Source organism: Guyanagaster necrorhizus, assembly GCF_019112545.1.
Source record: "Guyanagaster necrorhizus MCA 3950 unplaced genomic scaffold BT62scaffold_1, whole genome shotgun sequence".
NCBI lineage: Eukaryota > Fungi > Basidiomycota > Agaricomycetes > Agaricales > Physalacriaceae > Guyanagaster > Guyanagaster necrorhizus.
Window position 1 is genome coordinate 1,220,697 of NW_025064880.1, and position 23,832 is coordinate 1,244,528.

Consider the following 23,832-nt stretch of genomic DNA (forward strand, 5'->3'; position numbering starts at 1 on the left):
GCAGGGCCATCTCCAACGGTTCGTCGACTTGACGTAGGGTAATATACTCGCTGGGAGGTCTTTTATCGTATAGGTATCGTAGAGACATCTAAAATAAATACTTTCTATTATTACATTCTCATGTATCCGTGTGTTCATCATCATTCAGTTCAAGGCCTGGGAATCAGATCATTAGACTTCGCATCAATCACCAAAACGCCTGTTTCGAGATCTTCGTGATGCGAGGTATATGTCGTTTGCTGGATTTCAATCTTCACGGGAACGGTACCTATATGATAATCTGTCCCTGCACCTCTCTGTCCATACTGCGTGTCCTGAAAAGTCTCGATGGCAACGTCAAGTGTTGATCTTAAGCCAACAAGAGCTATGATGAGTGTAGGATAGATAGCCTGTCAACGGCATAAGCGTCACACAACTAGCACCTGATGACAACTCACAGTTAGTTGGGAGAGCATATATATCACGATATATGCCCCCTTGTTCCCACAAAGAGTAACGATGATCGCAATTAACTGCCTTTCGATTAGATTCTCCATAAGGAGAAAACGACAAAAAGAGCGTACCCAGGTGCAGGAATAAAAAATACCTGATTCAATCAAGAGCGCGAGGATACCGTTCTGCCGACGAAAGCGGGCCATGATAGCCTCACCGGTTATGGTACGGATAACTTTGTTATGGGACCTTTGATGAGGATGTTAGTGAGGAAGAAATTCTGCAAATCGAGCAAGACGACAAACCATGCGCGATAAGCAATAAGGGATGTCGCCCAAACGTTCGTTGCCATTGTCGACAGGATGAACATGAGCTCCCAGATATGTAAACTGGGATTCTCAAATACGCTGACTGACTTTGGAGCAGTGGCAAAGGCGAAGGTTACTCCGATACCGGCTCCTATACAAACCATGAGCGCATGTATTACAACTCAGACAAGCCAATTTGCTCACCAAGTGTTACCAGAAGGAATATTACAGACGCGAAGAGGATCCATCGTTTACGATTCCACAAGACCCATGCCCTCCAAATCACAACACCATCTCCGAGGACAAACTGTCGAAGAATCAGCATCTGAAAAAAAAAACTAGACATCACACATGCATTCATGTTTTCTAGAGACAGCTGCGTGCAGATCCAAGGAGAGGCACTGTCCTCGAACGCGGTTGGATCTTCTACGCCATGTTCCCGGAAGATCGCCTGGTAGTTTTGACTAAAGCTAACCGCCAAGTGCGATGTTGCCAAGCTCCACATGATGGTGTTCAAGGCTATCATGATTTTCACCACCTTGGTCTTCTGCCTTTTGAATCTGCCGTGACGAAACAGTGTCTGTCAGTGCCGCACTTCCCTTTTCATGGACGGAACGCACATCAAAAGGTAGAGAGAGCTCGCAAATAGACATGTATACATTCCTGCAGAAAAAGGATTGTTCAACTGCTAAGAACACGGCTGAGATGAGACGAGTACTTACCATAGAGAAGTATCTCGACTTGAAGGGCGATGAAAAATGCTTCAAGAGGAGGAGGAGATTTTGACATCTCTGGAAGGTGGCAGGAGGCTGCGACCTAACGCAAGAAACTGAAATATATATGAGTAAGGTAAATCGGAGCAAGCGTGGAAAGCACGGAACCAGGGTAGTGTCTATCATCATCAAAAGGTGCTGATGTCCTGTCACCATGACTTAAGCAACTCCAAACTCGAGTCATATTCGTATGAGAACTCAAAAGCGCCCCACCCCCTTCCACTGAGAAATCGTTTCGAGCGCAGACCATTTCGGCGACGAGTGCATGAACTCTCCTTTCAACGTCGATGTTCATATCCACAGAATATGGACGACCACCACTATCAAGGTTACCAGCTGAAACATGTCAAGTCCAAACATGGACCGTTTTCCTACTGGGGCTGTGATACAAAGATTAGCGTGGGATACAGAACACAAGGAGAGGTCAGGGTGAGATGACTGTCGGACTGTCGATGATAGGAGCATGGTTGTGCACGGGTGAAGCAGATAGATAAACGTCGCTTTTCACGAGCAGCGCCAAAATTCAGATGAAGATACTATTGCAGAAGAAAATGTGGAGAAGGGCCGGGCGGGTGCGATGTCTTCATAAACAAGCTGATTCCGAAGAGTACGGTGCCACGAATAAGGTGGCAAAGCGCACCATGAGGCCTTCGGAGGCCTCGTTCTGAGGCTTGCATCAAGCCAAGTAGTAGGAAAACCTCACACATTGATGCGAGTTACATAAGATAGAATTTCTGAGTTGGGGGTTTGTCGGATTGTTGTAATCAGCCCCTGGCTTGAAATTACGATGGATTGGTCGCACCGATCATTCCAGTAGCATCGACCTTGAACATCACGCTGGACAGCGTTCCTGTACTAGCCTTCCAAAACACGTCGGTAACCTTACATAGTGCGCAATTCGATCCTTTTGACTTCGTTCTTGGTGCATCCACAAACAACATTAACGAGTCGGTGATGGTCGCAACGACGATTCAGGTCGTGGCGAATTTCACAGCAGACCGAATCGTCGACATGACCTTTAATTATACAAGTCCCTCTACAAAGGACTGTACTCGGATCGCTTGGCTTCTTGAGGCAGAGTACGTTTCTGATAATACTGCACCGTTCCTCCTTTCCATAAACTATGATAAGCCCTCGTAATCGGTTTGCTGAGAGCGAGTCGTTCACAGTGACTGCATCAGCGAAAGCGAATCGCTCGTTATGGTACCCCTTCAACATCAGTATCACGGTGTGCTGGTGCCGCAGTGATTAGCCCTCTTTCCCCAGTAGTCCTGTAACATGTTTTTCACAGAAGCATTCCCGTTTCAAGTTGGCCGACAGCATCCAATAGACCCGCATCACGGGCACGATTGTAAGCTCGGTCCTTGGCTTGCTTGCACTTTGGTGCATGGTTTCCGCGTCTATAGTATATGCCATGGTTTGGCGATGACGGAGGTCAAAGGCAGCCACGCACAGCCCAGCGCGTACTCTGACTCCGTTCCCACTGAAGACGAGTTTCCATCAAGAATGCGAGATTAAAGCCCAAGAACCTCTGTCGGAAGATTCAAAGGGAGAGGATGCGAGGATGCCAGGCATGGAGGGTGGATACGGAAGTTCGCCTCCACCATCGTACAGGTCTGCCTTTAGTGCTTCCTCTTCCGACGTCCACGCTGGCGGCAGATCTTAAATGTGATGTGCGATCTTTGTGTGGACTTTACCGATCAGATTCGTTGGTTGTTCGATTTTGACTGTTTACTACCATCTTGTCCGGTCAAGATTATCGCGAGGCCATTCAAGGTCTCCCACCTAGTTATCGACTTCACATGTCTTTTTCATTCTTCCAATTGTAAGTTATGTCTATTTTCGGTTCTTCTGGATGCACTGGTTCTGAATATTGCTAGGTGTATCTTCATTCCACTAGTGTTGTCCTTAAATGTCACGCTGGACAGCACTCCAGCAGCCGTCGATATACTTGCGCAGGGCGCAATACGATCCCTTTGACTTCGTTCTTGGTCCATTCCCGCACTCCATGATGGTAGCAACGACGGTCGTGGCAATTTCACAATAGACCAAAGTATTGACATGACCTTCAATTGTACGAGTTTGTCTAAACAAGACTGTTGATCACTCAGGTTCCTGACATTGGGTACGTTTCTCCTCATACCTCTTTCTCATAAGCTATTTCAGGCCATATTTTTAATTTTGCTGAAAGTGAGCCGTTTTCAGTGATAAGCAGAACGGGTACGCCGAGTCCCAAGTCGTCGGTGTCCAAGCCGACGCTTTCCACCCGGTCCCACTTTGTCAGTTTCAGGGTGTGTGCTGTTGTAGCTCCCTGTCCTCATGACGAATGATTCCTCAGAGAACTGTAATCGACAACCAAAGCTATACCCTCAGATGCAATCATGGGCGCCTCATCTGCACTTTTTTTTTTCCCTTCTCGTGTTCTGGCGACCACGCCGCAGACCTTTCAAAGACCACTCAGTCGCCGGACAGTAGGTCTCCAAATGATTCACGAGTAGGTAGCAGCTCCCATTATTTAAGGCGGCAGGCCAGCCGGAGAATAACATGAAACTCGTAGGAGTATGTACTTTGGAAGCAGATATTAGGTGCCAACTCTGTTAAGGACTGGAAGATCAGTGAACCCCGAGAAGAAAATGAGAGCCGCAAAGTGGGATATTGAGAACTGCAACGTGAAAAGTGATGTTCCCTGGAAGGACACGGTAAGGGAACACTCGGATACGTTCTGAAAGAACCACGGGGAGTATTGTCATGAGTCTTGTCGAGAGAGGCAGCTGTCGTGTTCGATACTGATAGAGCGTGCGCTTGCCAATCATTGCAAGACGGCAATTCCCCGCCGGTCGAATCATAATTTGAATCTGCCACCAGGTGGTTGGTTGTCGTCGTGCATGGCAACCTACATTCCTTGTTTTTGAAAAAAAAAAAAAATCTTTTTCTGTATTTCTAGAACGGAACAGCGATGCAGGCCGATGATACCCTGGAGGTGTACGAGACTATCGCGGACGTGGACAGGGATGTGAACTGGTGAGATCTTCTCTATTATTATCAGGGTGAGTTATTGAGGCGACGTCGGGCAGGATGTTGTGCAAGTATACCGTAAGTCGTAGACGCCACCGCCGGTTGCCATGTCGCTGACCATTTTTTTGTACTACAGCCCCACTTGTTATACCTCTCTGCGTACGGCACCGGTGGCCTCTCTGAACTCAAAGCGCACTTGCACGACAGCGACGGGATAGGAATCGCATTCTACCGAGAGGAAAAGGCCAAGCCTGGGTTCGCGGTTATCAATTATATTTCGGGTGGTGTGGAGGACTGGCGTCGAGGTGAGTTGCTGCTGCGGGTTGTTTTTATGCGACGGCTGACGGAGAATTGCAGAGAAAGCGCTGATAGAGTCGAGCCGGGTGGCAGAACGGTTTACCAAGGTAAGCTAAGGCTATGCTAGTACAAGTATAACTTAATTGTGCTTAGACTGCACACGGGACGTTGACCATTGACCATCTTGCAAACCTTACTCCGACTTCAATCCACCAAGCAATCTTTCATTCTCCACTCGTAATACGAGAACCAACTGATATCGCGCCCAAGCTGGAACCAATGCTACGGTCGTTTACCGAGAGCTATCCCCCGCACAGTGCTGTGCCGGTGCAGAAGACGGGGAGTATGTTTTCTGGGCTCAGTTTGTTGAGGAGGAAAGGGAGGAAGGGCAGCCACAGCATCGATGATGATCTCCCGCCGCCAATCCCGCCCAAAGATAAGCCCCCACCGCCCAACTACCGATTCCACCTCCCACAGACACAAAGTTACTCCCTCGGCGTCGCCTCCCGCTCACGGATCGATATGCCGGAACGACGGAGGAGCGTATCCGAGTTTGCCATCATCTCACACCACGACCATTCCTGCTCCGAGTCTGATGAATCGTCAGTCATGGTCGAGCGGCCGGCGAGTCCCATCGTACAAATGCCACTTGCGGGAAAGTGGAACCCTGCAGAGACGACAGTGATTGCGGACCCTGCTGAGCGGGCGCGCAGGAGGCTGGTGGCACGGAGGCAGCGGGAGGAGGAGGAGGCAGATGCGGCGCGGGAGGAGGAGCAGCGGCAGGCGGAGATACGTCGGGCCAAGGAGGAGCAGAGGCGCGTGGAGGAGCAGGAGGAAAGGGAGCGGCGTGCGAGGATTGAGCGGGATATGCGCATGAGCACATTGGCGAGACGGCGCAAGAAGGAGGCGGAAGAGCGGGCCGAGGAGGAGAAGAAGCGCGAGTTGGCGGAGAGGCGCGTACGGGAAAGGGAGAAAAGGGTCGAGGAGCATCGCCGTCTGGAGCAGTGGCGGACTGAACAGACGAGGATCAAGGAGGAGGGGCTCAGGAGAGAAGAAGCAGAGAGGATCAAGGAGCGGGACGAACGCAACAAGAGGGTCGAGCAGATGGCGGCCCGAGTAAAGCGGGACAACACCATGCTCACCGGCTGGGCTACCATCCAGATCAACGACTCCCTTGTCTGGCGAAGAAGGTACTACAAGTTTATCGGTGATACCATGTTTTTCTACCGCAGTCCCAAGGTAAGCAAGCAACCACCCCATTTCTCTAATTCACATTCTCATGAGATCAGGACATGAACCAGGTCATTGATCAGATCCAAGTACGCGGAAGGCTCAATGGACTAAAAGAATGGAACGACGGATACGAAGAACTCAAAGCTATACCCAACTCTTTTGCCATCGAATTCAAGGACCAACGTGGGCCCTGTGCGATGTTTTGTGATACCGAGGAAGAAAAGGTTCGTGTCTCGTTGCTGTCTTTTGCGACCTTGCTGAACTATCCCAGGACAAACTGTTGGGTGTTTTGCATTATACGGCAGGACTGTGATTGCTTGTCGTTTCTTATCATCTATATACCTCATACCTATGCACTGTATATCATCATCGCTCTCTCTTATATGACATTCCTCTGCACTGATTGCAAAGACAACAACCATACAGGGAAGGAAGCAAAAGGTAATCACTGCTGGGGCTAGGGCTAGTAGGTTTTTAGCATGGAAAAAGATGAGAAAATGTTGTGACTTTTTTCTGGACATTTTTGTATGATGTATATCATCAGCTCTCTCCTTATCCGAACTTGTCTGTTCGTCAGATGTACAGATTTCTCGTAAATTCACTTTATTTAAATAATACGAATTAATATTCTGACACGAAAATAGACAGCATACAGATATCCAAAAGCACAAAGCGAGGATATACATCAACGACAATAGATAGTTGCTAGATAGCGAAACGACAAAAACAGAAGACAAAGCAAAACGTATAGTAGCAGTGGAGTACATTTGGGATTTCGAGTCTAGTTTGAACTCGAGGTAGATGCCGATAGGAAAAACAGTAAGAAGCGATGATGAAATAAAAGAAAGGAAAAAAGTGAATCGACGTGAAGAAAATGATCATGGCGGTCATGAATCGTAGTCTCAGTGGACTATCGGTGGTACTTAGGCGGCCTGATGGCAATAGGTGGCTAGGCGGAAGGGCCTATGGGTATTCCACCACTTGTCCCAATTGAATAACCTTGGTAATCATAGTTACCCTCGGATGCGTGGTGAACGACAGGGTCGAGCCACAGGTATGCGTCGTCCGATTGCTGATGAGAACGAAGGTGTCAGCTTCGTTCTGGGAGAAGTGGGGGACGCTGTTGGATTGAAAGGGAACGGGAACGGCTGTCAAGGTCCCAGTATCACCTGAGGATTTGCTTGGGTTGGCATTAGAAGGGGTCTGGCTATCAGTGGGACTGCTCGCGAAGGGATCTGGACTGCTCGACAGTGCGATCGAACGATACGCATTTACGATGGGTTCATGGTCGAAAAGTTGAACGGTGCAGGTACAAGCCTGCGATTGATACGTCTTCAAAGCAAATGACGTTAGTCCTAGCCAGAATAGTGTAGACTGATACTGCGCACCTTTTGGGCATATGCCACAACTGAGTGGTGGGATTATGATAGATAACTTTTGACTCGTAGTCAACGTGGGTATGAATCCCATGTCCACATGCAACACAGATGAGCTGAGAAGAACCAGGTGTAAAGTGTATTGGTCGTATCGAAAGAGGGCCTACCTGATCCAAAGGCAACGTAGGAGAATTGAACCACGGACACTGACAGGTTACAGTCCCTTCAGTAATCTGAACGCATCGTGCTCTGGGAGGTAAGATTTGTCGAGGCATCGAGGGAGAAATGCGGAATACAGGGTGAGACAGAACTTGGGACTCATTTTGCGTCTTGACGCGTCTACATAATAACAGTTCTAAGGTGTATGAAAGGAAACCTGTGAGGTATATGGCCACTTTCCATTAAAGATGAGAAACAATAAGTCTGCACAACGGTGTCGACTCTGAGAGGAAGAAGACCGCCAACTTAGCATGTGCCAGTTTTTCCAGGGTCTTAGTGACTGAAAGTTAGTGCAATGTGAGATGGGGACGGAAGTAGAGGCTCATCTTGGCATACCTTTATACGTCCAAGGAATTGCAGGGCATGCAGATATGGAAGCTAACTCGGCTGTGGTGCAAGATTACTTGCAACGTCTCCTTCTTATGTACGACACGGAAGAAAGATACATACATAATGTATTTAAATTTGAAGTTGAAATGTCGACTCACGATCAGCCCTCCGATCGATCTTTATGAGTGTTTATGCAATCATCATTTTACAGTTCCAGGTCGGGGTTCCTGGAGGGTATCAAACCTTGACAGTCTCATACAATATCGACGAGAACACGAATTCGAATACGACACAGATAATTATAGATACATGGATAGGATAGACACGATAATGAAAAGAATGATGTCAAAAGGACAAGGAGCAATCATCCAAAGATTCACCGCCTTCCCTTCCCGTTCACCTTCTTCCCATTCATCTTCGACTTGCCGCTCGACTTGCCATTCGACTTGGACTTCTTAGGACGATCAGATTCAGAATCATCACCCCCATTCGCTTGTTTGGCCTCAGCTCGCTTCAGATCAGCTGTGTACGACCAGATAAAGATCCAAGGTGACGACGATAAAAGAAAGCACTCACATTTCGCAGCTTTCCTCTCAAGTTCATCCCAATCATCACCTTCATCGCTATCGGACCCCTCGCCGAAGTCTGATCCACTCTCGCTTCCGCTAGCATCAGAGTAGTCACTCTCTTCGTCACTGCTGCTAGACTCCAAATCTTGGGCCTCCGCTTCGAAATCAGACTCTGAATCAGACATTTCCGACGCGTCGCTCTATTTGTCAGATAGTCAGCATTCATCCCTTTCTAGAAGATGCAGACACTGACCTCCGCTCCGTTCGACGCTCCCAAGAAACTCCATCCACCGTTGTGGAAAAAGTCATATGGGTTCTCATTGATGTGCTTCATGATAGGTCCCCAGTTCAAGTTGACAGGGCCCTCAGCCATAGGAATATCGACAGAGCTAGGTAGATATTAATGAATGTAAAAGAGAATGACGCACAACAACTTACTCCAACCAGTTCTTGACATCATCCATTTGCGAACTCGGTATTGAATTGATATGCAAAGGCGCCTTGTTGAAGTCCTTGAAGATTAACACCAGATCAAATTGCTTTAGGCTGTATTGGACACGTTCCAGTGATGCGACCTCGATCTCAGCCAAGGTTACGACGAGGAATGGCGGATCAGTTAAATGCACAAGACATTCTGTTGTGGGCTGAAGCCGCACACCAGTTCGGAATGGTACGCCTTCAAAGGATAGTTCCCGGAATGGAATGTCGAGCTCTAATGTATCTTCAAGCTGTGTGGATGCCACGTAAGAGGTCAGTGTGTAGCTGTAGCCTCTGAGAGACCTACCGTTGACGACCCAGCTTCGGCGATTTTCTCTGCAAATGCCTTGATCTCCTTGTTGAGTAACTGTCGCCTCCTCCTTTCTTGTTGTTCCATCTCAATTTCATCCTCGTCACCGTACCTGTGCTTCCGCTTCCGATTACCAGTCTCGTCAAACTGGACATCGGTCGCTTCCCGGTAGAATTGAACATCCTGAAAGCGACGATTACATTATGATTGTTTCTAGCAACTCGCCAACCTACCAGCGCCTTCTTCTTCCCTATCATGATGGGAGCTTTGAGGTGAACGTGTATGATAACCAACAGTTCATGGTCGCACGGCTGGAAGAAAAGGTGCTTGATGTTACTGAAGAGAATGTCTGCCATTCACAGTCAATGGCGGCCACATGTATTGTAACAATCCTACTCACCAACTTTCTGCGACCCGATAGGTGATTGATAGCGTACACCATTCTGATGAATTTCAACTTCTCCGGGAAGCCGTTTCCCATCAAGCGGCGGACGGATGAACGACTCAGTCAGTTTAATAGGTCGCCGACCCTTCAACTCGATTAGTTTATCCTGCTCAATGACATCAGCCATTTCCTTCTTTTGCTGCTCCCGCTTGTTAGCCTCCTTCTTTAGGTCAGTGATCTGTTTATAGACACTGTCAAACCGATGCCCATCGGTGGAGCGATACGATATCGAGCGAACAAATGTTGCATCAGGGTCTTGAAAGGGCTGCAGTGCTATTAGAACATGTCATACATATCAGCAATAAGTTCCTTACCGTATCCTCCTTCTTGCCGGCAAGTTGGCCAGGTGTCTGGAAATTAATTCTGAGATGGGTGAATTCGCCCTCATCGTTTTTGCTTGCGTTTTTAATCGCATTGATATGGAAAGGAACAGCGAAGCCGTGGATAGGGAGGATGACAGTTTGTGCTTTCCGGTCGACGAAGATCTGGGTTGATCGTGAGTGTCTACCCTCAATTAAATAGCCACAGAGAGAACTTACGCGCAGTTTGTCAACTTCAGCAGGAAGAGCAGCCTCGCCCTTATAACTCTGGTATTTCTTCCACCCCTTACCCTCCTTTCCGCTCGTAGCACCACCCTCCTCGGAATACTTAGCCAGTCCTTCCTGATGGATCTTCTCGTGGAGCTCACGTTGATGCTCTGCTAGCTTGGCGGCGGCCGTTTGGTGGACCTCATCCTGAGTGCGACGCGTCTGGTTACGCAAAACCTTCCCGCCAACGGTCTTGACCTTGGCAGGTGATCCGTTGGCCCTTGGTTGCACAGGCGGCTTTCGATCCTTTTTCTGGGGCTTCTCGTCCGCACTATCACCATTCAAGAAAAAAAGGGTATCCTTGGGAGATTTGACGCCTTCTGTGAGAATGGTAGACTTGTCCGTTCCGACCTGGATGGTGTCGGCGAGATGAAGGGCATACCTAGTGAAGATGAGAACATATCTTGCTCTAAAATGGAGACAGCACTCACTTCACTCCATTACCATCGGTTAGATCATTAAATCCCAAGCCGACGATGATCACCATGTTGGTATGTAGAGTACGGGCATTCTTGGCAGAAAGTAGGTACGCAGCATCCCGGAATTCCACACCAGTCTGAGGATGAAACTTGAATACGTTGAACGTGAATGAAGGACGAAATCACCTACCCCAAAGCCAATGTTCTTGACAAAATGTTTTTCGAGTGTAGGGTCCTTCTCCTCAATGAATGATAACGCGTGCTGATATGCATCTCGTGCTGTGACTCCTTCCTTAATGAAGGACAGCATTTCGCTCTGTAGTGAGAGTAGGAGATTATATTGCGCTTCTTGGCTCTGATGAGACGGTCAGCGCAAACTTGGTATATATATATAGAACATCAAAACGCACGGTTGTAGGATCTACGATAAATGTCCGAGCAACATTAGCGCCGTAAGTCTTGAACCGCATCCCGAATGCCACGAGTAGCACCCCTTTATGGGAGATGTTGTCCTCTGAAGATTCTTCAGTGTACCGGAGGTCATAACCGCTTTTGCTCGACCGAGAGATGATGATAGGGGAGTAACAGAATTCGGTTACTTGCCAGTCCGCCTAATAAGGACTCAATCAAAAGCACGAGTAACATGGTTACGATATACGCACTTCTGGAAGTTTCTTGCCCTTGTAATGGCCCCATACATTCATATCTGGGCCTTTGGCCTTCTCACCCTCCCCTGACCCCAAGCGCGCCTCAATCTGAGCTGCGAACTGATCATGATTGATTTTCGTTTCCCGGTCCAGAATGGTCTCTAATCTGGGCGCGACATAGTGCTTGAGGAGAGTAGATGTTAGATCCGCGGCAACCTTGGTGGCTTTCTGAAATTAGATGCAAGCGTCAGAAATTCGGACAAGAAAGGCTAATTCCTGGACACGCACGAGTTCCTCTTCATCTTTGATGGTCATAAAGGAAGATATGGAGTGGGACATGTCGACGAGCTCTGGCTTATCTGAAGCCTCAGCAATCTGTTTCCCCCATTCTGTCACTATTTTTCCTGTGTGCTTCTCCTTCACTAAGGTGCCGACTTTTTTATGACTGAGGTATAGGTTGGCGAATTGGGGGAGTGCGTCGTTAACAGGCTCTTTTGCTTTTGCTTGAGCAAATATTTTCACAGGGATGGTAGCGGTCAGATCTTGGATTTGCGCCAAAAATTTTGCTTTAACATGTCGCGTAAGACTGCGTCAAGTATGACGCAAGCTGATAGCGCACCTTTTGACGCCGAACAGAGTATAGAGAGCTTATCCTTCTCAAATAGAATGAATGTTGATGGGAATTCATAACCAAGTAGCCATTGCTGGTAAAGAGACACGTAAGCCCGGAATGCTCCAGTAGACAGAGAGATTTCGTGAAGCACAGTGCACGGACCTGGAAACAGGTGCCTTTCCTCATGGGTTCATCGTCAGCAGCTGGATCTCCCGCAATCAAGATCAGGGCATCGCAATCTGCCACAGTAGCATAGTCATTGGTAGGGCTCGCGTTCTAAGGCGCCATGCCGTGAATCAGGGAAAAAGCGGGGTAGAATACAGAACAGGACCTACGTTCCATCCATCGTATATCTTCTGCAAGCGAGCTTGAAAAACAGGTTTGTTCAGCTCGACGAGCATTTTCGCTGAGCACGGGAGAGCAAGTAGGGGTCAAGGTAGGGGGTCAAGATGAAGGCGCGTTCTCGGAGGCGCGAGGGTGTCGGAGCTCAAAATTATTGAATATCACGGGTCACGACAACGTGATGCTATGTCACATCACTCGAGTCGAGGCTCATCAGTGACATCACTGCACACGTAGAGCTCTACTTTGGCTCTACTTGTATTGAACGTTAGCGTTCTTAAATTTCCTAAGCTGATAAGTATTATCTGGACGAATATTTCCTTGTAATGAACAAATATTTCAAGACTTGCTTTCATCTCCGGAGAAGCACAAGAATTCGAATCTCAACTTTTGACCGTTTCTGGCAACTGTAATCTCAGTACCTAAGTGGCTGCGACAAGCTCGCCAGCACGAGTGCCCTGTTTACGAGAGATGTATCCACGAGGCAATAGAGCTACAGTATGTCTGGCAGCACCATACTATTACCGGTGCATAATATACACAGCTATGGGTCTCATAACACCAAAGCAGTGTTCAGTAGGCTGCGGCGGAAACCTTGAAATGAATAATACTGATATCATATCATAGATACGTAGAATCCCAAGGTTTATTAGAACAAGAACTAGAGGGTAAATGTACAGACGATGACGAGGTAAGGGGGCCGCCAGTGGAAGACAAAAGGGCATAAATATGTATACGTCCACAAAAGCAAACCGATAAAAAGTGAGAGATTTTCCGCCATGACGATAAATATAAGTGGAAGAGAGATGGAAAGACCATGATACAGTTTTTAATGATGATGGTAATGATACATTTTACTCCAGCACTTCGTCCGGGGTGGGAAGGGGTAGGGGTATGGCTGCGGGACTCAATTGTAATGAATTCACCACGGTAGGCGACGGGGTAATCGCAAGTTGACGTTGCCGCTGGAATGGGTTGCGCGTGTTGGTGCGCGAAATCGGGGAAGCTGCAGGATAACGGTTGAGGATAACGATGATGATAATTTGAAACCAATAAAATCTCACAGAGAATAGCATTCGAGAACCACTGATATTGCCTGAAATTTAACTCGTCCTCCATTTCTAACCCCACTGACACTGCTTCCGCCCCCACATCCGCAGCTGAATCACTTTCGCTGGCCTGAGCGATAGCCTTGAGTGCAAATGCGGTGGTAGTTCGGAGCACGGGCGAGTGTGGGGGGAATAAGTTGAGAGAAGGCCTGAGGATAGAGAGGAACTCTTCCAAGGCCTCAGTTGACAATGCAGATCTACAGGATAACTATTCGGGCCACTGATGGTGATGCAAGGATGATGAGAAAGCACATACCGCGGTGAAGATCGCAAGCTAGGTGAGCTAGTAAGCTCTCTACTGTCAGATGATGTGGACGACGACGAGAGCTTGTTGATCTCTTCCACGCGGGAGGCAGGTCGTACTAAAAAATTACTGAATGATGCAGTGGCAAGCCGAACGGGGCGAGGAGCCACGAGGACGGGATTACATTCGTTGGATGCGTTAAAGTTCATGGTAAATGAAGGATGATGAGATACAGACTAAGATATAGAATCGGGGAATCAGGATAGGCAACGAGTGTCGAGGCGATGATGAAGGCCAGGAAGAAGAAAAGACCCGGGTGCACATGGCTATCCGGCCGTGATTGTACTTATTGATTCTCTTTGCCATTTCTGGATCAGCCATGACAAGATTAAGATGAGATAAGCAGAATCCACATCAGACAATTATAAAACAGTCTCTAGCGTCGAGGCACCAAATATTATACACTCACAGACACACATACCCTCTCCTACTAGCGAGACAACTCAGAATCCCGAACGGCACGAATTTATTTTCAGGTACTATGTTCCACGGCACTAAACCTTATCCCACCGACCACAGATTCGTTTCTTATTGTTGAATGTATGATTTAATATGATGATAGTATATATCGCTATATTGCATTACTTTTGCTTATTTTCCGCTCTTGCGGAGCAAATCTCGCATATTCAAAGTCGTAGAGAATCGAAGCGACAAACATACCGTTTGCAGCAAGTGTCACGATGTCATCGTCACTGCGCGTTGACCCATGTACGTATGCCGGAATACCTAGTAGCAGCTCTTCTCTCTGCATACTTAGTTGTAACGCCTTGTTCGGAGGCACTAAAGCCGGAACGGAAGCACGATGACGCACAAGTATTTTAATCATCCACTCCTTGAGAAACAGCAGAGAGATCACGAAGAATGAACACAGAGTCCTCAACACGCCTCTCCAAAATAGTCAACTTCTCCTCCTTTTGTTTCCATTCCTTGATAATGTCTTTGTCCAAACTCGTCAGCAGACTCTCGTCCAAACGGACATCGCTTCGTTCTCGTTTCTCCAACACGGCTTTCAACATCGGCTCCTCCTTCTCTGCCTCGCGTCGCATGCCAATATTATACAGTGTCTTGTACAATTGACCCAAGATCGCGGGATAAGCTTTGGCAAGGTCGACGTGCCTAGTAAAACGTTGAGTGGTAGAAGAAAGGAAGGCAGGGAAGTATGTGCACCATAGGTAGAAAGTCCTCGAAGGGGCACGGTCTGCGCTTCTAGGTACCTCCTGAGTGCTCACAAGAGAATCCGCCGCAAGCGCAGATAGCAGGGGCCGAACATCCTTGGGTGCCATCATTACGATCTTGGATATCTACATAGTCAACGCATGTGTGTAAGACAAGAAGAAACTAACGACGCAAACGCGTACCTGCTTCTCGTCCATCTTCCCTGTGTCAAGCAACAGGCGCAGTATTCTCACACCCTCTGTTCCATGTCGCTCTCTCGTCACAGCCTCCAGAACATTTCTGCGCAGTCGTTTCGCAATAATGTCGAATTCAACGTACACTTTCTGCGAATCGTACGATACGAATGATGACTCTTTCCCGACAGCGGTGGGGTTATCGGCATTCGACATGATACCAAGGTACTCCTTGATACATGTCGTGTTCGACACCCCTTTCTTCGATGAAAACACGAGCCCAGAAGAGAGGTCATCCTGGTCAGAAAGTTGCATAGAAATATTGGCTACGGAGATAGGTTCTGTAGAAGAGGTTAGCGCACGGAGAAGCAGTATCTCAACGGAGAGGCGCACCTGTTCTATTTTCGAGGAGATTCTTCTGGGAAGACTCGGTTACTTTTAAGGCGGCTCTGACGACCAGAGCAGCACCATTATTATAGCGTTCTCTGACCGCTTTTTCAATGAGCTGGGCGACTTGAGAATAAATATGGTCCCGAAAGACAATAAAGGAAGCCCACCGAATTACGAATATGTATGTTAAATTTGTCAAAATTTAGTCGAAAATAAACGGAGTCCTTTTCCTGTTATGAATGACTTAACCCACAGAGTAAAACCGGACGGCGTACGTCTAAAACACCAGTACTTTCAGTTGCTTTGCGCTGGAAAACGATTAAGACACAGAACAATACAAGGACTTGGACATACTTTGGCAGATCGTTGGCCTGGCAGATCTTTGGCTTTCCGTTTCTAAAAATCATCAGACATGAAGTGAATTGTCGGGAAGTCGCACTCACTATGCCAACACCTTCAGCATCCTTCTCTTCTCGTTTTATCTTTGCTTGAGCAGTCTCCCGGGCCTCCTTAAGCTGTTTTGACGTAGGAAAGCCAACAATTTTGGCCTTCTCTTCTGCCTCGTATTTGATGAGCTTGTCGCGAGGAGACTCGTGAGAGAGAACTGTTGATGGCTTTAGATATGCCTCCTCCACGAGTTTGTACAACGCCTGGGAGTATACAGCTGAGCCTAAGCGGAGTTCAACTAACGTTTTGTGGCTGAAGGGTCTGGCACACCTTTTGGATCAAGGATTGACAGTTCCGAAATGATATCTGGCGGACGAAGCTTGCCATGGTCGAGGATAAGCTGAACAATCTGTGCACCCTAGAAAAAAGACACGGTATAAGGCCTTGCTTTCAGACGGAGGGTGAATAATGAGCACACCGCTTTTCCGAACAGCTCCCCTGTCAGCCATGTATATTTTCCAAACCTCAACCTCATCAGGCACTCATCTATATTGACCTCCAAGACCTCCCCTTCCTTGTCTAGGGTAGCATGCCAGAGGATATTGTGCTGAACGAGAACGAGCACGACCGCCCGAACGGTACGAGTCTTCAATCCCGAGTAGCGCGCAAGGCTGGGCAATGTCAGGCGTCCACGAGTGAGAAGGACTGAGGCAACCCTCTGCGATGGAAAAACGTCGTGAATACAGGACCGGACATCTCAATAACTGACTCTGCTCACTGCTGTTAGGCTGCCAAAGTGTGAATGAATTATTTGAACGCACAGTCGAGTAGTATGGGCGTCAGCCATAGCAAGAGTCAGAAAAGGGATGTTGGAATGGTGATAGTAGGTAGCAACGGTAGCTTGTTGGGCTTCATCAAGTAGCTCGCGCAGGCATTCCAGCCACGGACAAAGTAGATTTACAACGAAATGTCAAGACAGAAATGAATCACATTATTTTCAATACATCATCCGGCAATCGCCGCTCGGGTATACGGTAATAAAAGGATTTGCCTCCGTCTCCGCGTCTTCCCATCCAGCCAGAGCCTCTTACAGAATGATAGCCTATGGAGTTAGCAAAACGAATGAAAAAAAAAGAAACAAATACTACGCTGTTGGACAGTCAGAAAAAAACAAATCACTTAGCCTCATGTAGTGAGTATTGGCCAGTGTGAAAAGCGCCTAGGTGGGAAATGGCATAGCAACGGACCGCAACCCCCTGAGCCCAGAGACATCTTGGTAGATATCCCTGTAACATTTTCAACGAGGCGGCGAGCGCCAGAAACAGCATGGCGACAAGATGTCGATGCTCAATCCACACGGACTCGTTTGGAACCTGATACTGCTCAGTAACATGCATTATTATCTGTGGAAAAAGTATATACCTGGAGAGCTATGTCGCGACGAAGGATTTTCCAGGTCGCCGCCGTCAGCATCCTCAACTTCGTCAATGGATCGCTTCGAACTCCGGCTGGCAAGCGTAACGGAGCTCTTATTGGAAGCGGTTTCGGCTTCGGGGTCGAGTTCTTCCCAGGTAGTGTCAGGGTCACCTTCAGCGTCGGCATCCCCCCACTCTTCATTGTTTAAATCGTCGTAATTTTCTTCTTGTACGTGAACACGGGAGTCTGCTGATATGATAGCAGGTAAGTGAGCCTGGACTTAAGTCAAAGACAAGATGCAACTACTAACCTGTACTTCTGTTCTTAGGATCGTCGGTCGTCGTTAGCAATTGATGATCTTCAGAGTTAGCATATTCCTTATCAAGCTCTGTACATGATATGAACACGCATTCGGGGGAAAAAATACAGAAGAACGAACCAGACGACGGCGCGTCATTCTCAGAGGTGTCGATGTCAGTAACAGCGGTTGTACCCGACGTGTCTGCTACTGTATGCGAATGATCATCTGAAAAAAATTGTCAGCTTCGTCAATGAGGAGTGACAAAACGCTTACCTTTACCTATATGCTCTTCGTCCTTACTTTCAGGCGGCAATGTAACTTCAAAAGGACGGGGTGTGACCAGCCTCGATAAGGTTTCCTGAACTGAATCCGCAGCAAAATCCTCTTCTTCTGGAGCCCCATAGTCGTAGTCTCCGTCAGCATCATCCTCATATTCGTTGTGCGTTGCGGCCGCTGGCTCGTCTGCTGCCGATTGGCCTTCATCACATTTTTGTTCGCTGTGCTGGTCATCAACCTGATCCTCTGGTTGCTCCTCCAACTCCTTAATGCTTTCGGGTTGAACCGATGGCTCGACGGGCGCTTCTTCTAGATATTGTTCACCATCCTCTTCACCTTCAGCGCCTGATGTATGTTCTTGATCTTGTTCGGCGACTTCAAGTTGTTCTACATTTTCTTCGTATCGTTGTTCCTGTACCGATTCCTCGTTGGCGTCATGTGATTCTTCAAATTGGTTCTTCTTATTCTCTGAAGAGTTCGATAGTGAGTATCGCGCTGGGATAGAAAATGAGAAGAGATATTCACCTTCGTCGGTTGTATAGAACACCTCATCTGATTCCAGTTGGAGGCGTGCCACATGATCTTGGAGTTGGCGATACCGAAGAACGAATCGTGGGGAGACAGTATGCAGCCGTAGACGTAGCGGTCCCGAAATATCGGAGGCATCATGAATTATGTTCAGTTCATGGAGAGTTACCTCACTAGCGTATTTATTGTCCTGAAATTTTATATAAGCAAGATATGATAAAATTCGTAGGCGCGACTCACTTCAGAAATCACTAGCTGCAAGTCATGCGCATCTAGAACAAGCTCTGCTGTAGATAGATCAACGGCGCTAGAAAGGTATTCGTCTTCCCGAAGAGCACCAAACACGGCCGACAGAGACTCATAGTACAGAGTAGGATGGTGCTCCAGCAGTAAAGAATACTCCTGCTGTCCTGGTTGAGAAGATGAAGATGCAAAGCTTGGCTGATTGAACAAGCAAACGTCAGAATGATCAAAGTCTGGAAAAGAAAGTAGCACAGCTGGGGGCGGCTCGATATACACCCCGTCCGAAATTTCATGAGGATCCTTGGGCAGGTCATCAGCGTGTGGGTCAGAGACCACTTCCACATCTGCGGGGCCAGACACAAACACGGCTTCTGCTTCGACAACAGCGGCCTCGTCAGTTGTCGCTGCAACCTCGTGGGCATTCGCTTCGACCCTGACAACCGTTCCATCTTCAAGGGATTGATGGTTCTCACCCAACGGCTCTATTACTTCCCCTGAGGTGACCTCGACAGTAGTTTCATGATTCTCATGGGAAAGCAGATCCTCCTCCAGAGGCTCCAAGGGCGCGGCGGATAACGTATCGATGGGGGCTGCATCTGAAGTACCATCAATCGGCAGATGGTTCACTGGGGCATTCTCTGATAACGGCTCTGTGGACTGCTCAAAAGACGAGATAGCAATGTCCTGAGTCAGCTGCGACGTTTCAGAATGAATAGGGAGGAGTGAATCGGATCCTTGAGAAGGGGTAGCATGAAAAGATGGATGGCTCTCCGAAGGAAGCTCAATGGGAGTATGATCTGCTGGAAGACCTAGCTCAAAATCCGCAATAGGGAGCGGGGGTGACTGAATGTCATGGCGTTCCAACTCTGTATTTTGGTCCGGAGGGAACTCATCCAAGACCTCCACATCAACCATGAATTCCTGCTCGATACCTGCACCATCGTCAACCATCTCGTACTCAGGGTTATGTGGAGGTTGATTGTACGAGTCCATATCCACTTCGACGTCGAAATCGGCGTCGGCAAGCGACTGATCTGGGTCAAAATGGGCATCTGTATCCATGCTGGATTCATATTGCATCCACATCACGGATTGCATCTGAACGTCGATGTCTGTAGGGTAGTCCAGCATCATCTGGGTATCGAAAGGTTCCAGCATGGTGGAAGTCATGGTGAGAGTTCGGGGGAGGGCGTCAAAAAAAGGGCTTATATTTGTCATCATTACTTAAGCGGCGCACGGACCATAGTCTCCTCCCAGTGCCGCTGTCTTAATCTGACTGAAACGCTATGGCTGTCTCTGCCGCCCATGCTGCGGATACCGAGTATCTTGTCCGCAAGTCAATGACCACTGGATATCAGATTCTGTCCCTGATTACCCCGCCCGCCTATATTATCTTTTCTATGTCGAGGTATGGTTGGCGCGGCTTTTCTGTGAACCGTCTCCTTCGCGCGACATGGCTCGGTGGCGTCGGAGGTGCAACCCATTAACTTGTCGTTCGAATCTTCTCTCTGAGGGTTATGTAGGTACCATGGTTGGTGGTGGCCTTGGGTATGCTCGTTACCGTTTTTCAAATGAAGAAATCGCCAGAAAACATAGATTGGAATCTACATATGATGTACGATGTTATATTTTATCGTGATGATTATTTACTCATCATAACGTCCGCAGACCAATCGTATCAGAGCAGAGGACCACAGCGTCATAGGCTCGATCTTACTTGCTGTGCTCACTCCGGCTATTTTGTGGAGACGCGCTAATATCGTGAATCGTACGTGTCAAACACATAATTATTTCCGTACGAGTGCTCATTGACGTTGCTAGTCGTCTTGGGTGGCGCCGGAATAGGCAGCAGCATAGGGTTGATAACTCACTATGCTCGGTCGCTTGCAGGAGACCCACCGCCCAAAGTAATAGTCCCGGTCATCATCAACACATGAGCACATCCTGAGCAGTCTTTGGCATGGTTCTAATGCTCAACAAGACCTATTAATTGTACTGTATCCCTTACCTCGGTGTGTATTTCTGTCAACTTGTCTCTCTGGAACCTCTGTAAAATGAATATCCCCTGGCAAATATATGCTCGACGCCAAGTCCGTCCGTTTCATGGCACTCTACACTCTCCCTACGTCTTTCAACCTCCCGTCTACCACAGGGCCAATGACCAACAGATCATCATCGCCTTCCTTCACCTTCTCTTGGATGTTGTTCCCCCTCCTAGCATTCTTGCCGTCATACAAATCTACCGAGCTCATATGCTCAGTCACACAAATTTTAAAGTGATCCTGATAATGAGTTTTGGAGCGTGCACTTCTCAACGCAAGATGCGCTGCGTTCTTCCACTGCAACACCACTTTAGAATCATGATGTTTGCGCTGCCGACTGGCGATCTCGCGGGAAACTGCATCTTTCGTTCCCCGATGCAATTTTTGATGGCCAGATTGATGCACTAATCGAACCATTTTATTGACAAAGTGAGATCCTTGGTTAATGTTAGGTCAGTTTTGGGCTTCAGTGTTCAACGGCCGTACCTAGAAGATATTTGCGAACCAGGGTACTCATCATTTGACCCACTTCGTCATCGACAAGGTATTTGTTTCTCTTGAGCGGCAAGAAACCATCGTGTCCCTGCGCCATGTACTCTCTTGTCACGATGCTATACTTCCTTCCGCCTTCAATGCGCTCTATGGGATGAGCATCAACAAGCCTAGGCGTAGAACGACCACTAGAGCCATTGTGGATGCTGTCTTCTACTTCTTTCGAGAGCCAGATGCCCAAAACACGTTTACCAGGTTCCCGGCGTGAATCCCAGGAGACACGCATACCAGAAACAATGGGGAAGCGCCTTTGAGCATTTTAATTAATTGCGCAAGATAGGTTCGAGAAAACGGATGTCCTACCCTTCTTGTGCTGGCCAGGTTTCCAATGATGCTTCCAGAGCGTCCCAGATAGCCTTGCCATCAAGCTCAAGGACAACGACCGGATCTTCAAAGGGCAGAATTTCAAGGATATCTCCCAAACTGATAGAATCTACAGACATCATGAGACGGTTCTCAATTCAGCAATATGAACCAGCATTACCGGGTCCATATATAGAATCCCCGCGTAGTGTGCCAGCGCAAATGAACACTGCATCGGCACCACCACAACCTTTCATACACAAGGTGTCATCATAAGCATGGCGAATGACATCTGCAAACCAATTTCCAGCGGCAGACTGATTATGAGACGGCAGTGAGATCCTAGATCAAATTCAAACTCAAAAGACTAACCTCGGCAGTACGAATGAACTGCGAGCGAACATCTATAGGTACGTTGCTAACGCAAACAGGAGCCTTGAGACTCGACGACACTGAGGATAGCAGCTTCTCAAGGAGTTTGCTAAGCTTCTCCGACGACTTCGAACCCGGTTGCGTCGAATGCCGTTTACCTGATAGACCAAATCAACCAGATTTCAACCCCCAAGTCGTAATGGAAGATCTCACCAAAAGCTCGCTTTATAACTTTTCTCCTGACACTTCCGTCAGGAGTAGATTCAAGCTCCAGATCAATCTCACTCAAATCTCGAAAGTCAGTACCGCTCTTCACGACGAGCACATCACCGTGATCATCGTCGGCACCCAGAACATGCTCGTTCGTATCGTATCCTTGCCATTCGCATCCTTTACTTGCGTAATATAAGTGATCGTGTCCGCCTAACAGTAAATCAACGCCGTGGCTAGAATGGATGGGCTGGTTTTTCTGCGTCGAAGGAGACAACGCGAGAAGATTTTTTGCTAGAGTGATATCCTAGGACTGCATTATCAATTCCAGATACCAAGCAAGTTACACGATGCATACATTTGGAATGCTGGTACATGGATATAAATGAGCTATTTGCAGGGGAAGACATCACGGCGTACCGAGAATGGGTAAGCGCGATGATAATGTCGCACTTATACTCGCCATTCGGATCACGGAGACGCTGCGAAAGGGAGATGCCAACTTCCTTCATATCTCTGTACTTAAAGTGAGGAGGCCACGTGGAGACGGTGCCAATCCATTCTCTGAGTGCGACTGTAAGAATGATGGGAATCCAACAACGATAGGGACGCACTTTTCCACCAATCCGATGACACCAATACGAGTTCCGGACCGCTCGAATACTTGGAACTCGTGTAAGAGGTCAGGTACCTGAGACGTTGTAGTGTCAATGATGTTGCTCAGTATCCATGGCTGTTGGACTGGAGATCAGCGAGATCAGGAGGAGATGGCTGGTGGGATGTACAAAGGTGGTGTCCTTGATAAGCTTGGAAAGATGAGGGTATCCTAGTAGCACGAAAACGTGAGGACTAGATATATGTGAGATAACATTTCTAACCAAAATCAAAATCATGGTTTCCTGCCGTACGAACGATAAGCATCGCCTGTCAATCTTGGAAGTAGGAGGTATATACCCGTAAGAGATACGTCTGGGGCAAGTTCGTTCATGACTGGGACCTTAGAGCAATAGATAAATGACACACTTTAAAGGAAACAACAGACAAACCATGTGACTCCCTCGGGTTACAGAACTTTCGACTGAAGGAGAAAACACGTCTCCAGAAAATAGAGATAGTCCATCCTTTGTTCCATCCTTCAATCTAGGCCACTGATCTCTTATACCATCTAGCATCGCGGCGAACTGAGTAACATCAATCGTCTTCTTTGACTTGGGAGACACTTTTTGAGGCGCGACTCGGTACACGTCGTTCCAGTGTACTATATGTAGGATGGAAATTGACATTTGTACTCGAAACTGGGTATAAAGGATGATCGATGAAGATGGATGTTGATTGCAAGAAATGGTAGCCGCTGTTGTGCCGCCTCGAGGTTACACGTGATCGTCTTCTACGCCAATCAACGCTTGGCGCTTATCGGTACCGGCTGCCGTACGGTGTCCGCTTCTTTTCAGACCTGTTTCGTGAGTGTTTTCAGCGTCTGACGCCTGGTACTTCAAGGAAAGCGTATTCCTCTAGAGAATCAGCACTTGCCTCTTCCCCCAGACTCGACCTCCATCTCAGCTGTACATCCTTCCGGAGGATTCTACGACCGCGATAAACCGGATGCTAAACCACTTGGAGAAATTCTGATTCGCGAGTTGCGGGTATACGAAGACCTT

The 23,832-nt window shown here is 47.9% G+C and overlaps 10 protein-coding genes across 10 annotated transcripts; 3 read left to right on the forward strand and 7 right to left on the reverse strand.

Moving 5' to 3' along the window:
• Positions 1-38: 38 nt before the first annotated feature.
• Positions 39-1,589, reverse strand: BT62DRAFT_925347 (uncharacterized protein). The gene is made up of 8 exons (XM_043184785.1): positions 1,463-1,589; positions 1,361-1,403; positions 1,096-1,300; positions 945-1,047; positions 738-891; positions 564-681; positions 438-512; positions 39-389 (listed from the first exon to the last, which is right to left on the reverse strand). The coding sequence occupies exons 1-8, from the start codon at positions 1,527-1,529 to the stop codon at positions 150-152; spliced, it is 1,005 nt and encodes a 334-aa protein (XP_043046306.1). The 5' UTR covers positions 1,530-1,589; the 3' UTR covers positions 39-149.
• Positions 1,590-2,300: 711 nt separating this feature from the next.
• Positions 2,301-3,179, forward strand: BT62DRAFT_998829 (uncharacterized protein; the record flags this gene model as incomplete). The annotated part of the gene is made up of 6 exons (XM_043190753.1): positions 2,301-2,326; positions 2,359-2,592; positions 2,645-2,743; positions 2,805-2,864; positions 2,920-2,947; positions 3,003-3,179. 6 exons carry the CDS (start codon positions 2,301-2,303, stop codon positions 3,177-3,179), a joined length of 624 nt encoding a protein of 207 aa, XP_043046307.1.
• Positions 3,180-4,779: 1,600 nt separating this feature from the next.
• BT62DRAFT_925352 (uncharacterized protein) lies at positions 4,780-6,670 on the forward strand. The gene is made up of 4 exons (XM_043184786.1): positions 4,780-4,833; positions 4,886-6,064; positions 6,115-6,282; positions 6,330-6,670. The coding sequence occupies exons 2-4, from the start codon at positions 5,105-5,107 to the stop codon at positions 6,369-6,371; spliced, it is 1,170 nt and encodes a 389-aa protein (XP_043046308.1). The 5' UTR covers positions 4,780-4,833; positions 4,886-5,104; the 3' UTR covers positions 6,372-6,670.
• Positions 6,671-7,021: 351 nt separating this feature from the next.
• On the reverse strand, positions 7,022-8,095 carry BT62DRAFT_1070528 (uncharacterized protein; the record flags this gene model as incomplete). The annotated part of the gene is made up of 5 exons (XM_043178671.1): positions 7,990-8,095; positions 7,602-7,933; positions 7,447-7,550; positions 7,334-7,390; positions 7,022-7,298 (listed from the first exon to the last, which is right to left on the reverse strand). The coding sequence occupies exons 2-5, from the start codon at positions 7,707-7,709 to the stop codon at positions 7,022-7,024; spliced, it is 546 nt and encodes a 181-aa protein (XP_043046309.1). The 5' UTR covers positions 7,710-7,933; positions 7,990-8,095.
• Positions 8,096-8,247: 152 nt separating this feature from the next.
• Positions 8,248-12,530, reverse strand: BT62DRAFT_925353 (FACT complex subunit SPT16). The gene is made up of 17 exons (XM_043184787.1): positions 12,386-12,530; positions 12,213-12,326; positions 12,057-12,141; positions 11,726-12,003; positions 11,453-11,665; positions 11,201-11,401; positions 10,981-11,145; positions 10,803-10,927; positions 10,324-10,753; positions 10,099-10,269; positions 9,740-10,049; positions 9,573-9,688; positions 9,337-9,522; positions 8,991-9,280; positions 8,806-8,941; positions 8,560-8,752; positions 8,248-8,505 (listed from the first exon to the last, which is right to left on the reverse strand). Exons 1-17 carry the CDS (start codon positions 12,449-12,451, stop codon positions 8,360-8,362), a joined length of 3,225 nt encoding a protein of 1,074 aa, XP_043046310.1. The 5' UTR covers positions 12,452-12,530; the 3' UTR covers positions 8,248-8,359.
• Positions 12,531-12,894: 364 nt separating this feature from the next.
• BT62DRAFT_1070530 (uncharacterized protein) lies at positions 12,895-13,954 on the reverse strand (the record flags this gene model as incomplete). Its single annotated transcript, XM_043178672.1, has 3 exons — positions 12,895-13,398; positions 13,457-13,698; positions 13,758-13,954. The coding sequence occupies 3 exons, from the start codon at positions 13,952-13,954 to the stop codon at positions 13,247-13,249; spliced, it is 591 nt and encodes a 196-aa protein (XP_043046311.1). The 3' UTR covers positions 12,895-13,246.
• Positions 13,955-14,385: 431 nt separating this feature from the next.
• On the reverse strand, positions 14,386-16,898 carry BT62DRAFT_958866 (uncharacterized protein). The gene is made up of 11 exons (XM_043188478.1): positions 16,710-16,898; positions 16,410-16,649; positions 16,262-16,349; positions 15,988-16,214; positions 15,899-15,940; positions 15,820-15,852; positions 15,712-15,768; positions 15,548-15,659; positions 15,164-15,495; positions 14,973-15,106; positions 14,386-14,921 (listed from the first exon to the last, which is right to left on the reverse strand). Exons 1-11 carry the CDS (start codon positions 16,776-16,778, stop codon positions 14,624-14,626), a joined length of 1,632 nt encoding a protein of 543 aa, XP_043046312.1. The 5' UTR covers positions 16,779-16,898; the 3' UTR covers positions 14,386-14,623.
• Positions 16,899-16,971: 73 nt separating this feature from the next.
• On the reverse strand, positions 16,972-19,865 carry BT62DRAFT_1070532 (uncharacterized protein; the record flags this gene model as incomplete). The annotated part of the gene is made up of 7 exons (XM_043178673.1): positions 16,972-17,304; positions 17,354-17,596; positions 17,658-17,735; positions 17,787-17,873; positions 17,922-18,392; positions 18,450-18,642; positions 18,693-19,865. 7 exons carry the CDS (start codon positions 19,863-19,865, stop codon positions 17,279-17,281), a joined length of 2,271 nt encoding a protein of 756 aa, XP_043046313.1. The 3' UTR covers positions 16,972-17,278.
• A 116-nt stretch (positions 19,866-19,981) lies between these two features.
• BT62DRAFT_989862 (uncharacterized protein) lies at positions 19,982-20,914 on the forward strand (the record flags this gene model as incomplete). Its single annotated transcript, XM_043190181.1, has 4 exons — positions 19,982-20,168; positions 20,219-20,310; positions 20,364-20,463; positions 20,517-20,914. 4 exons carry the CDS (start codon positions 19,982-19,984, stop codon positions 20,630-20,632), a joined length of 495 nt encoding a protein of 164 aa, XP_043046314.1. The 3' UTR covers positions 20,633-20,914.
• BT62DRAFT_925356 (Metallo-dependent phosphatase) lies at positions 20,625-23,510 on the reverse strand. The gene is made up of 13 exons (XM_043184788.1): positions 23,221-23,510; positions 23,129-23,171; positions 23,053-23,073; positions 22,960-23,000; positions 22,789-22,907; positions 22,595-22,738; positions 22,533-22,542; positions 22,178-22,481; positions 21,965-22,122; positions 21,774-21,909; positions 21,593-21,722; positions 21,224-21,537; positions 20,625-21,174 (listed from the first exon to the last, which is right to left on the reverse strand). The coding sequence occupies exons 1-13, from the start codon at positions 23,455-23,457 to the stop codon at positions 20,807-20,809; spliced, it is 2,025 nt and encodes a 674-aa protein (XP_043046315.1). The 5' UTR covers positions 23,458-23,510; the 3' UTR covers positions 20,625-20,806.
• Between the last annotated feature and the right edge of the window lie 322 nt (positions 23,511-23,832).